This window comes from Nycticebus coucang, chromosome 17, assembly GCF_027406575.1.
Source record: "Nycticebus coucang isolate mNycCou1 chromosome 17, mNycCou1.pri, whole genome shotgun sequence".
In the NCBI taxonomy this organism is placed as follows: Eukaryota; Metazoa; Chordata; class Mammalia; order Primates; family Lorisidae; genus Nycticebus; species Nycticebus coucang.
In genome coordinates this window covers 12,358,449-12,370,841 of record NC_069796.1, presented here as the reverse complement: position 1 = coordinate 12,370,841, position 12,393 = coordinate 12,358,449, and the positions used below count along the sequence as shown (strand labels likewise).

The 12,393-nt window shown below is 36.8% G+C and overlaps 1 protein-coding gene across 9 annotated transcripts in view; it reads right to left on the bottom strand.

Annotated features, from left to right (window-relative positions):
• APC (APC regulator of WNT signaling pathway) overlaps window positions 1-12,393 on the bottom strand; it is a 120,091-nt gene that overhangs the window by 52,053 nt on the left and 55,645 nt on the right. For all 9 annotated transcript variants that reach the window (XM_053567027.1, XM_053567029.1, XM_053567032.1 and 6 more), the window contains 2 exons: window positions 6,144-6,252; window positions 2,359-2,472 (listed from right to left, as the gene is read on the bottom strand). In XM_053567027.1, coding sequence (XP_053423002.1) covers window positions 2,359-2,472; window positions 6,144-6,252 — 223 coding nt within the window. The remainder of the gene's footprint in view (window positions 1-2,358; window positions 2,473-6,143; window positions 6,253-12,393) is intronic.

The following is a 12,393-nucleotide window of genomic DNA, read 5'->3' as shown; positions in this document are numbered from 1 at the left end:
AATCCCGAAGTCATGTCTATGTCTTTTTTTTTTTTTTTTGAGACAGAGTCTCACTGTGTCACCCTGGGTAGAGTGTTATCATGGCATAGTTCACAGCAACCTCAAACCCTTGGGCTCAAGTGATTCTTTTGTCTCAGCTTCCTAAATAGCTGGGATTAGAGGTTCCTGCCACAGCACCTGGCTAGTTTTTCTATTTTTAGTAGGCATAGGGGTCTCACTCTTGCTCAGGTTGGTCTTGAACTCCTGAGCTCAGGCAATCCACCTGCCTCAGGCCTCCCAGCTAGGAGTGGTGCAAGCCACCATGCCCAGCCTCTTTATATATTCTTGATTTTAACTCTTTGTTAGTTACAGGATGATAAATACTTCTCCCAGTTTATAACTTATCGTTTTACTTTCTTTACTGATAAAGATGAACTCATTTGCATACAGTAAAATTTATCACTCTTTATTTTGTAATTAAGTGTTTCAAGTCTTGTTTTAGAAATCCTTTCCTACTCCAATATCTGAAATATATTTAAGTATATTTTCTCTTGAAAGATTTAAAGTTTTGACTTCTAACATTTAAGGCATTGATCTATCTGAACAGAACAGGGGCAAGAAGAATATAAGAATATGTTATATACACATAGTATAACTCACACATACACACATGTGAATTAAGCCACCAGCTTCAGTTAGTTATGAAACTAAGATGTACGGACTATGAAATGTACCATGGGCTCAGCGCCTGTAGCTCAGTGGCTAGGGCGCCAGCCACATACACTGAAGATGGCGGGTTTGAATCCAGTCCAAGCCTGCAGAACAACAATGACAACTACAACCAAAAAATAGTCAGGCGCTGTGGCGGTGCTGGTAGTCCCAGCTACTTGGGAGGGTGAGGCAAGAGAATTGCTTAAACCCAAGAGTTTGAGGTTGCTGTGAGCTGTGACTCCACAGCACTCTACCCAGGGTGACAGCTTGAGACTCTGTCTCAAAAAAAAAAAGAAAAAGAGAAATGTGCCATGGTACTGGAGCTTACATGTCACCTAGCTTACCACCATTCTCCAACATAAAGAGAATATACATTATGTTTTGGAAGCTGTCAAGTAAAAAATAAAAACTACATTTTGGGGAATGTAAAATGTTCTATATTAATGATTTTAAAACTATGAAATAAACTTTATAGACTAAAAAGATGTTATATATACCCCACATATAAATATATGTCCTCCCTTTTATTTGCTATTTACTTAAAAGTCTTTAAATATTTTACTCCCGATTTGTCCCAAAGGTTTAAAAAAAAAAAAAATTCCGCATGCTTATTTTGAAACAGGGCAAAGCCTCATCGGGATTTAAAAACATTAGTCAGTCGTGTCCTTGTGTGACTGTAAGAGGACAAACCTGAATAATATATGAAAATACTTGATGAACAGCAAAGCTAGTTAATATTCTTTCTTGGAATGAGTCGAGGGTAGAAATATGGGAATGTTCTAATTAATGTGTTTCATCTCTCCTTTGCTGAGGCTAGAGGACAATCATAGGTGCAATCATAGCTCACTGCAGCCTCAAATTCTTAGGCTCAAATGATCCTCCTGCCTCACCCTCCCAAAGTACTGGAACTACAGGTACGAACCATCTCACCTGACCTCCGAATATTCTTTTTATGTTCTCTTACTACTATCCTTCAATGAGGGCTTAACTTTTTTTTTTAGTTCACAACTTGAAGAACAGTGACATATTCTGAATGTTACTAACCATACTTAGATTATAAGAAGGAAAAATCTCTAAGAAAACTGATGCTAGTTATCAGCTACCAGAACAACAGCATCTAACTCTTTCTCCTCCTTACAATTCCAAGGTAGAACAAAACAGTACTAAGGGGAATGAATATGGTGCAGGCAGAATTATATGAATTTGGTTATGTTGTCTACAGCCATGGTAAAGTATTCTTGTTCCAAAATAGTGCCAAGGTAAAGATAGACTTATAAATACCTTTTTTTTTTAAAGACAGAATCTCACTTTCGCCCTCAGTAGAATGCTGTAGTCTCGTAGCTCACAGCAACCTCAAACCTCTGGGTTCAAGTAACCCTCATGTCTCAGAGCGTCCCAAGTAGCTAGGACTATATGTGCCCACCACAACACTCAGATAGTTTTTCTGTTTTGTTTTTTTTTTTAGTAGAGACAGGTCTCCCTCTTTCTTAGGCTGGTCTTGAACTCCAGAGCTCAGGCAACCCACCCGCCTTGGCCTCCCAGAGTGCTAGGATTGTAGGCATTAACCACTGTGCCCAGCTGACTTACATATTTAATAGCAAAATTTAAGCAACATTAACAGAGCTATAAATTCATTATATTCCTGGTGGTTCTTGTCCAGTAAGTTACCTGTGCTCGTTTTTCCATATCTTGGCAAGTACCTAGTTGTTCTTCCATTGCGACTCTGATTTGTCTTGCTTCATATTCCAATTGCCTTCTGGTCATATCCGTTTGTAAGGAAAACTAAAAGCACCAATAACATAAAAATATTAATATCTTCTGTCTATGTGTTTATCAACAAAGGCAAAAGAGTACATAAGTACAAATAATGAAAGGTGTGGTGCATGAGAAAATTACTCTTTACTGCAAGGAGACCTTGATTAGAGGTGACAGGCTCTCTCTGGATCCCTGAAGAGATAACTCCCTTGCCTGACCCTCTCCCTATAGCTAGGACTACAGACATGTGCCACCACGTCTGGCTAATTTTTCTATTTTTAGTAGAAATGGGGTCTTACTTTGCTTAGGCTGTTCTCAAACTCCTGACCTCAAGTGATCCTCCTACCTCAGCCTCCCAGAGTGCTAGGATTACAGGCATGAGCCACCACACCCAGCCGAAGAGACTTTGCTTTTAATTATTAAAAACTAGCATATTAATGAAGACAACATAGAAAATCAAAAAGCAGGTACATCATTCTTAAGTTTATACCACAATTTGAGGCAAGGATTACCATATACATACAGACTAAACAGAATTTTCCACTTATAAAATGAAGAAAATGGAATAAGAAAAAGCTTATGTGTAACTTAGATAAATCATAAATGTAATAAAATCAACACAATATAATAAACAAAATCAACACAAAAATCTAAAAGTGAAGCAAAGCTGAAACAAAACAAGTACTTCTTCACAGAGTTAACTCGTTCAAAAATTTGTTAACTCTCTAATAAAATTTCCAGGCACTGTGATAACTGCCAGGCATATAAAAAATGCCCCCAAGAAGCAACAAAGGCTAAAAACGTAACTATATAAAATAACAGCTCACTGACTTACAAGGGGCCAGAGGGAAATGACGAAGGGCAATAGGTTTTTCACGTCTGTGTGCCCACAGAAAACTGCACCCAGGACAGCATCCTGGTCCCAGAACTCCAAATTGCACTGTCAATTTAAGTTATAGTAGCTCTCATCCTTTTCCTTTGCAATATAGATGACATTCGTATGCAGATGTGCTACCCTGGACATATCCAAATTATGGGTTGTAATAACAGATGAAATAGTCTGTATGTTGTTTTTTATTCCCACTGAGCCCGTTGAAACTGTTAGTCCTCCACTTCCCAACCCACCCCCTGCAAAAAATTAAAACATTGAACATTTTATTTATGGTATGTTGTAATAATGTGGTTTAGATCTGATGTTTTAAGTAAAAATAAAAATAGGTTTAAAGTATTTCCGTTAAGAAAGTATTCATTAACTTGGCTTCCCAATATAAAAGCAAAATCTGCGAAATTAGTTATAAATTACAAGCAGTGTTTGTCTTATATATTCTATTAAATAAATGTGATTATTTAATAAATTAATAGGAACTAATTTACTTGATAACTGACTTATATCTCAGATCGGAACCAATTAACTATTCCTAAATTGTCATACATGCCTAAGTCCTTTCCTACATGCAGACAGCTAGACTTTAGATTTTGTATATTCTCTAATCACCAAAGTTAATGATGAACAACACTGCTTTTTTTTATAAAAGTTAAAATTCTAAGCTGGGCATGGTGGTTCATGCCTGTAATCCTAGAACTCTGGGAGGCTAAGGAGGGTGGACTGCCCTGAGCCCATAGGTTTGAGATCAGCCTGAGCAAGAGTGAGAAGCTGTTACTAAAAATATAGCTGGGGGCTACTGCGGGCACCTATACTCCCAGCTACTTGGGAGGCTGAGGCAAGAGTTGGAGGTTGGAGGTTGCTGTGAGCTAAGATACCAGGGAACTCTACCAAGGGTGACAAAGTGAGACTGTCTCCAAAAAAATAAATAAATAAAAAATGAAAGTTAAAATTCTGCAAATCTTTCTAAATTCCTAATCCTCTTGTGCTAACAATTCTCCAATAACTGTTCTTTCTAAATTTTTGTCTCCTTAGTTCTCAGGATGGTTTTAAGGACACTGTCAGAAAGATGGGTCCTTTCTCTCCCTCTCAAAACCCTGGATGATTATTCTAAGGGAGTGAGCACTTAAACTTCTAGTTTTGGCTCCTGCCAGCCCATGATCACTCCAGAAATTTGGCTAACTACATGTTTTAGAAAAGGTTTTCCTTCTTTCAACTATCTACCTCATCGTTCATTATGTGCTCTCAAAAGTGCTATTCGAAAATGAAAAACCTAAACTAAGGGAGCGAATAATATTTTAATTACCCTATTTTTTCTTTTAAAAATTATATAAAATATTTAGGGATTGGGCGGCGCCTGTGGCTCAGTGAGTAGGGCGCCAGCCCCATATGCCGAGGGTGGCGAGTTCAAACCCAGCCCCGGCCAAACTGCAACCAAAAAATAGCTGGGCGTTGTGGCGGGCGCCTGTAGTCCCAGCTGCTTGGGAGGCTGAGGCAAGAGAATCGCGTAAGCCCAAGAGTTAAGAGGTTGCTGTGAGCCGTGTGACGCCACGGCACTCTACCCGAGGGTGGTACAGTGAGACTCTGTCTCTACAAAAAAAAAAAAAAAATTTAGGGACAATAGTTGAAATTCACAGTATTGTTTGTGATTATTAGCGTATTTCATAAATGTTCTTTTATGTGTCATCCCATGAATAAAACAGTTGACTTGGTGAGGTCAGGTCCTGGAGAGAGAGAGAGAGACTGATAGGACTAAATTTTTTTTACATTTGCCAGACAAACAAACTTTAGTAATTGCAAAAATACTAAGCTGTTGCCATTTATACCTGGACTATCTTTAAACATTTTTGTTTTTTAAAGACAGTCACACTCTGTTGCCCTGGGTAAAGTGCCATGGCATCAGCCTACCTCACAGCAACCTCAAACTTCTGGGCTCAAGCGATCCTCCTGCCTCAGCCTGCCGAGGAGCTGGAACCTCAGGCAACCACCACAACACTTGGCTTGTTTTTTTCTTATTTTTAGTAGAGGCAGGGGTCTTGCTTTGCTCAGGTTGGTTTCGAACTCCTGAGTTCAAGCAATCTACCTGCCTCAGCCTCCCAGAGTGCTAGGATTACAGGCATAAGCCACTGTGCCTGGCCAAAGATACTTTTGTTACCAAAATTATCTGGCATGATTCCTATAATACAGTACAAAAGAATAGGCAGATGGTGATAAATATTTCTAGAGTATCTGTGGCAATTCAATCCACAGAATTAAAAAGCTAGTTGCTTAGCTAAATCTTGAGGTCCTTTAGTATAGAAATTTGATGGATTTTCTCAACTAAGAGCTCAAAATAAACATCTGGTCAAGCATAAGGAAGTTTTAATTATCTTTTTTTGTTGTTGAGACAAAGTCTCACTCTGTCGCCCTGGGTACAGTGCCACAGCATCACAGCTCACGGCAACCTCAAACTTCTGGGTTCAATTGATCTTCTTGCCCCAGCCTCCCAAGTAGCTACCATAGTATGCGCCTCCATAATACCTGGATGGTTTTTCTACTTTTAGTAGAGATGGGGTCTCACTCTTGTTCAGGCTGGTCTCCAACTCCTGAGCTCAGGTGATCACCCTGCCTCAGGCCCCCCAGATTGCTAGGATTACAGACGTGAGCCACTGTGCCCGGCCCTTGAAGTTTTAATAATTTTTATAAACAACAATTCATTGAAACACACTACAGTTTGTTAATAACTATAACAATTCAGCTATCCTAAATTACTAATCGATAACCTAGACACTTTTAAAGATCAAGTCTCTAAAGTCTAAAATCAGTTGTTACTTACATTTTCAGTTAAAGGAAGACTATCTATTCTTTTAGTGAGATTCTGAAGTTGAGCATAATACCAGTCTTTCTCCTTTTCTTCTTTGTCGAGATCAGCAAGAAGCAATGATCTATTTTTTTAGAAAACACGGTAAGTTTAAACAATGCTAATCCACACTGCATACATAAGAGCAATCCTTAACCAGCTCTTACTCTGAAGTCCTCTGCTTAAAATATTAATAATTAATTAATGAAAAATTTATACTGATTTGGACTTTTGGAGGTAGAACTAGGATGTTATAATAATTAAATCATTAGAATTTGAATATTAAAAAGAGTTTTATTTTTCTTTCTAAATAAATTGGTAGTCATCTATCTAGTGGGTACTAGAATACCCACACATTTCAACCAAAGGCTTTCTTCATATTTATTTACACTCTAAGAATACAATGATAGGTAAAAGGCATAGATACAAGGGTACCTTATACAAAGGTGGAAGAAAACTCCAAATTAGTACAAGAATAAAAAGCATAACAAAGGAGTTAAGAAAAGCAGCGAATATGCCAGCAAACAAACCTAAAGCATAGGAGGCTTCTATCTTAGACACAGATGTGGCTTTCAGCTTCTCAGCAGCCAAAATAATAAGAAATATATTCTCATTTTGTAATAAGAGGAAGTTATCCTGAGAGAGAAAAACTCAGTTTTTCTAGCATTTGAAGATGAATTTGTTATGTAATTCCTGAACAACCCAATAGATGTTCTCAATAGCAATCTATGTTAAGACACTGCATAAACACGAACACACAGGAAGAGTGATACTGGGACAGAAGTCAACAGGTGCAACAAGCATATGCTCTATCTCTTTGGATTGGGCTCTTTCCCCAAGCAACCACTGTGACATAAAACGCTCACATTAAACATAAATACACAATAAGAGTGTTATGGGATAAAATTCAATAGGTACAGAAAGCGCATGGTCTATCTCCTTGGATAAGGAAGGATAAGGTCATTTCCAGAATGACCACTGTTAAAATTTTCTTGTATATATTTCTACAGATGGTCTATAAAAAAATACAAAGGTATGGGCGGCACCTGTGGCTCAAGGAGTAGGGTGCCGGCCCCACATACGGGAGGTGGTGGGCTCAAGCCTGGCCCCAGCCAAAACTTCAAAAAAAACCCCCAAAACCAAGGGTATATGTGCATACTTATGTGTACATTTAAACATAAATGGTATTAATAGAATATGCTTGTAGTACATGTTGTCTTATAACTTTTTTTCACTTAAAAATCTATCTCAGTGATCATTCCATATCAGAACATAAAAAGGTACAGGTTGTGTACCCCTTATCCAAACTGCTTCGGACCAGAAGTATTTTAAATTTGAAATATTTGTGTTACACTTATAGTTCAGCATCTGAAATCCAAAAATCCAAACCCTAAACTATTCCAATCAGCATGTCCTTTGAGAATCACATTAAACTCAAAAAGTTTCAGATTTTAGAAAACTCTGGATTTCAAATTTTCAGATTTGGAATGTTCACCCTATACTATTTTTTGCTAGCTGTGTAATATTCCAGTCTTCAGGAATCCCTGTAAAAATACACTATAGCTGGTGTACATAGGGTATCTTGGTTGACGGGCAGTGGGAGCCTTTCTGATCTTGTGTTACTATAAAACACACTGCCTTAAATAGCCTCATCCTCATTTCACACATGTGCAAGCATTTGTACAATAAATTCCTACAGTATATACGTTTTTAACTTATTGTGCTTGTTAGACATTACACTAATTTATGCCACCACTTTCACCAATGTAAATATTTAATCTACCTTTTTGATTTTAATTTTTGTATATCTAGAAAAATAGTATGTCACTAGTTTTAATTTTTCTCTTAATATAAGCGAGGTTAAGCATTTTTGAAGTCTAAAAATTATTTGTAGGCTCAGCACCTATAGCTCAAGTGGCTAAGGTGCCAGCCACATACACTGGAGGTAGCGGGTTTGAATCCAGCCTGGGCCGCCAATAACCAATGACAACTGCAACCAAAAAAATAGCCAGGTGTTGTGGTGGGCGCCTATAGTCCCAGCTACTTGGGAGGCTGTGGCAAGAGAATTGCTTAAGCCTAGGAGTTGGAGGTTGCTGTGAGCTGTGATGCCTCAGCACTCTACCTAGGGTGACAGCTAGAGACTCCCATCTCAAAAAAAAAGAAAAAAGAAAAGAAAAATTATTTGTATTTCCTTTTCGGTGACTTTTTCTTACTCATTTAGAGGACCTCTTTTATATTAAAAATGATAGCACTTTGTCAGTTATTGGGTTGCATATATATTTTCTCAGTTTATCATTTATCTTGCAACTTTGTTTATGCAGTTTACCCTTGAACTACATGAGTTCGAGCTGTATGGTCCACTAACATGCAGGTTTTCTTCTGCCTCTGCCACCCCTGAGACAGCAAGACCAATCCTCCTCTTCTACCTTCTTCTCAGCCTACTGAACATGAAGATGATGAGTCACTTCTACTTAATCAACAGTAAACACATTTTCCCTTCCTTATAATTTTCTTGTAACATTTTTTCTCTAGCTTACTTTATTGTTAAGAATTTACAATATAATGCATCTACTACACAAAATATGTGGTAACTGTTCGTGTTCTTGGCAAGGGTTTTGGTCAACAATAAGCTATTAGTATTTAAGTTTTGGGGGAGTCAAAATTTATCGGTGGGTTTTCAAATGTACAAGAATACTGATGGCCCTAACCCCAGTGTTGTTCAAGAGTCATTGTAATGTTTCCATGTAAAAAATTTTGATTTTTTTGGAAGTTTGAATTTTTTTGGAAGTTGAATTTACAGATGTTTTCTATTATGGCTTCTAGAGTTTGGTCATAGACGGTGCGATGTTCCCTACTCTGATACTATGCTACTTCAAAAGTTCTGTTTGATTACATTTTCTTGGGAAACAGATTTTTAGTGAGTATGAATGTGAGTATGTGGAAGGTTCTGTTTTTGTTAAAATTTCTTATCCTTTACTAAAAAGCAATTTTAAAAATAAGAAATAAGCCTTCACTCTTGATGTAGCAACCTCAACAATGAGGGATTAACCTGGGAAGGAAGAAAGCCCCACTCATGATGCAGCAACCTTGGGGGAATGCAACCAATGAGAAGCTGCTCCCTCCCTCCCTCCCATTCGTGACAAAAGGAACAGGAAAAAGCACCCTAGAAAGCCTAAACTCCTTTCACAGCTGGGTACCACAACTAGCATAAGGATGAGCTTTTCAGCTTTCCCTAGTGAGAACCCACAGAACCTACCAGGGAAAAGACTGGAACAGATAGTGATGCTACCATTTCCTCTGATTATTGTCCAATAAATGAGCTTATGAAATAAGAGCTGCTTAAGTTGACAGGCATTATGTCAGGGGCAGTGGTAAAGTGAAGGCAGGTTAGGGATACTAAGGACCAGATGTTACTATCAAAGTTAAGATTCATCTTCAGTAAAATGGTCTGGGAAAGCACACTTGAGCCAAAATGGTAAGTGGTTAGATGATGATAGAAGTTAATGTTGTGATTCACATGGCAGCTCTTAAGGCTTACAACTGAAACTAGGACTAGACCAAGAACAGGTAGGGTATCTAGGGTTTCGTGTACTAAAATGTTTCCTCATGTAAATCTCATGTCTTCTTAGTCCTCTAGCTAACTTGGGGTCACCTAGGATAGCATGGCACATATGTATTAGGCATACAATAAATGTCTATTAAATAAATTAACAGCTAACATGACAATGACAATAGCTAACATTATTGAATCTCTTTAACTGGGCATAACCCTGAGGACTTTTTTAAAAATCTGATTAATCCTCATAATATCCTTTCAGGAAGTTATTCTTATGCTCAATTTATAGACTAGAAAACTGAGGTTCAAAAGCATCAAGACCTGGATTTAAGTCCTGATTTAATCACTGCTAGCACATATGCTGGGGAATACAGAAAATAAGAATAAAGAAGACAAAGTTAAGGAAAGTCTAGAAAGAAAGAACAGAAGAAGCAGAGAGGGGAAAAATCATTAAAGAAGTAACATAATGGAAAAATGCTGAATATACAAATTTCCAGATCAAAAGGACGCAGTAAATATCTAGAACGATAAATGAAGAGAATACATGTACCAAGGCCTAAAGGCTTCAACAGAGGAAAAAATGGTCATCTGCAAAGAACCAGACTGGCATCAAATTTCTCATCAGTAACCTTGATGCTGAAGAAAAACAATGAGAGTTTGAACTCAGACCTATCCGAACTATCAATCAAGAGTGAGAGCAAAATAAAGACACTGTCTCATGTGCAAGAACTCAATTTATTATACCTCTGTCTAACACACCAAGGACCAAGGAGCCAAGAGCTGTATCAGAACTAAATAGGAAGTGTAATGACAAGAAATTCTAGAATAACAGTATCGTGGCAGGCTTTCTGTTCAAATTAGAACAGAGAAGTTAATGGGCTCCGATACAAATTTCTTTATGAAAATGAAAGAAGATCCTAGTATTACAGTAAAGGCACAAGTTTCTGTTCTCAACATAAAAGAAAGGCAATTAGAAATAGAAAAAGTGCTATACAAGAAAGATACAATCCAAATAGTATCATTTTCCTTCAAGCAGCACAGAGAGCAGGATACACTATCAACAGGGAGGAAAAATTAATTCTGGCATACTGCTGACTCCAGTGTGACCAACAACTACAGAACTATAACAAAGACACTTGATTCCAACATCTACAAACACAGAAAACCACGGACACTCAAATAAATATAGCACAACGTAACCCTCACTAGTCTCAACAAAATGAAAGTAAATATATAGCTGCTCTATCTTAATACAGTGGGGTTTCAAAAGAAATGGTCAGTTAGAGCATAGAATAAAAAATAAATGTTAAATTTACAAAAGTAACTAATATAGGAATATGAAAAAATATATATTTGCTCAAGCATACAAATTCTCTCTACCAAAAACCTGGGAGAATTTAAAACTGAGTGGATAATTGAGTGAATTTAATAAACCTTTATCTTTCAAAGTGATAAGCCAGTAGGTCATGTTCAAAATTAGTAAGTCAAAAACTAGCAATATAAACATATTATTTAAAGCTATGAAAGTAATTACCTCATGCGCAAAAAAAAAAAAAAAACAGAGGATAGAAAAGAATATAGCAGAACAGTGATGCTTTTCATTATACTTTTTAAAGCATCACTGTGATGCTATTGATCAGTCTTGACCAACATCACACTAATAACTCTTTTTCTCCAGATAAACCAATTTTTTATAATGTGCAATAATGTCTGAATTGGAGATTTGCCATGTTCTGGGAGGAAAAACAAAAGACATCTTTTCTACAGTAACATTAGAGACATAAAGCACCTTTAAATAGTTTAAGAAGAAAAGTATTCTCCACTGGGAGTTAAAAGTCAGATTATTAACTTAAAGTTATTTAGAGTGACATTATAGAATAAATAAAACATATGAAGATCATTGCATTTAAATCTTTGAACAGAGAAATAAGCTTTTTATGGATTTAAATTCAAAGAGCTTTGGAAGAGGGCGAGAAATAATGTTAAGACAGAAAACAAGAACATTTTTATTATAATTATCCCCTAATACTTACAGCTGTATCTGTTAGGGTTACTAGTATTTACAGTAAAAATCTACATTAAAAATTAATCTTTCTCTAAAACTCTCTGCTAATGAAATCAGAACTTTATTTACATGAAGCAAAGGAAGTTTCTAGGAAAGCTGGTACGCTCACATGACCTCTGCCTCTTAATAGAGCTGAAAGGGGACAGAGATGAAAGATTATAGAGCCTTGCTCACTCCTTATTCTTTAGGATAGTGTTTCAATAGTCCAGGTTCAAGGTATGAATAAAACAGAGACTCATGTAAATTTAAGAAATGAAAGAAAGTTTAACATCACTCTGGTCCAGATGATTATCCTTATTTTTATAGATAATTACACCTAAAACCAGAGAGAAAGTAATAAAAGTTCTTTTGCCTCTCAGTGAGATATGCTGGGTATTTCCCATACATTAATATTCAATTTTCATAACAATTCTGCAAAGTAGACACATATCTTAATTTTACAAAAGAAAATGAAACTATGAATTTAATGACCTGACCAAGGTAACAGAGCTAGTATGTACATGTATATTTTACCATTTCTTGAATGTGTAATAGAACTTTTAGTAATATAAAAAGGTATCATGTGCATTAAGGAATCTTTAAGGGGACATAAAACACTTGAAGTT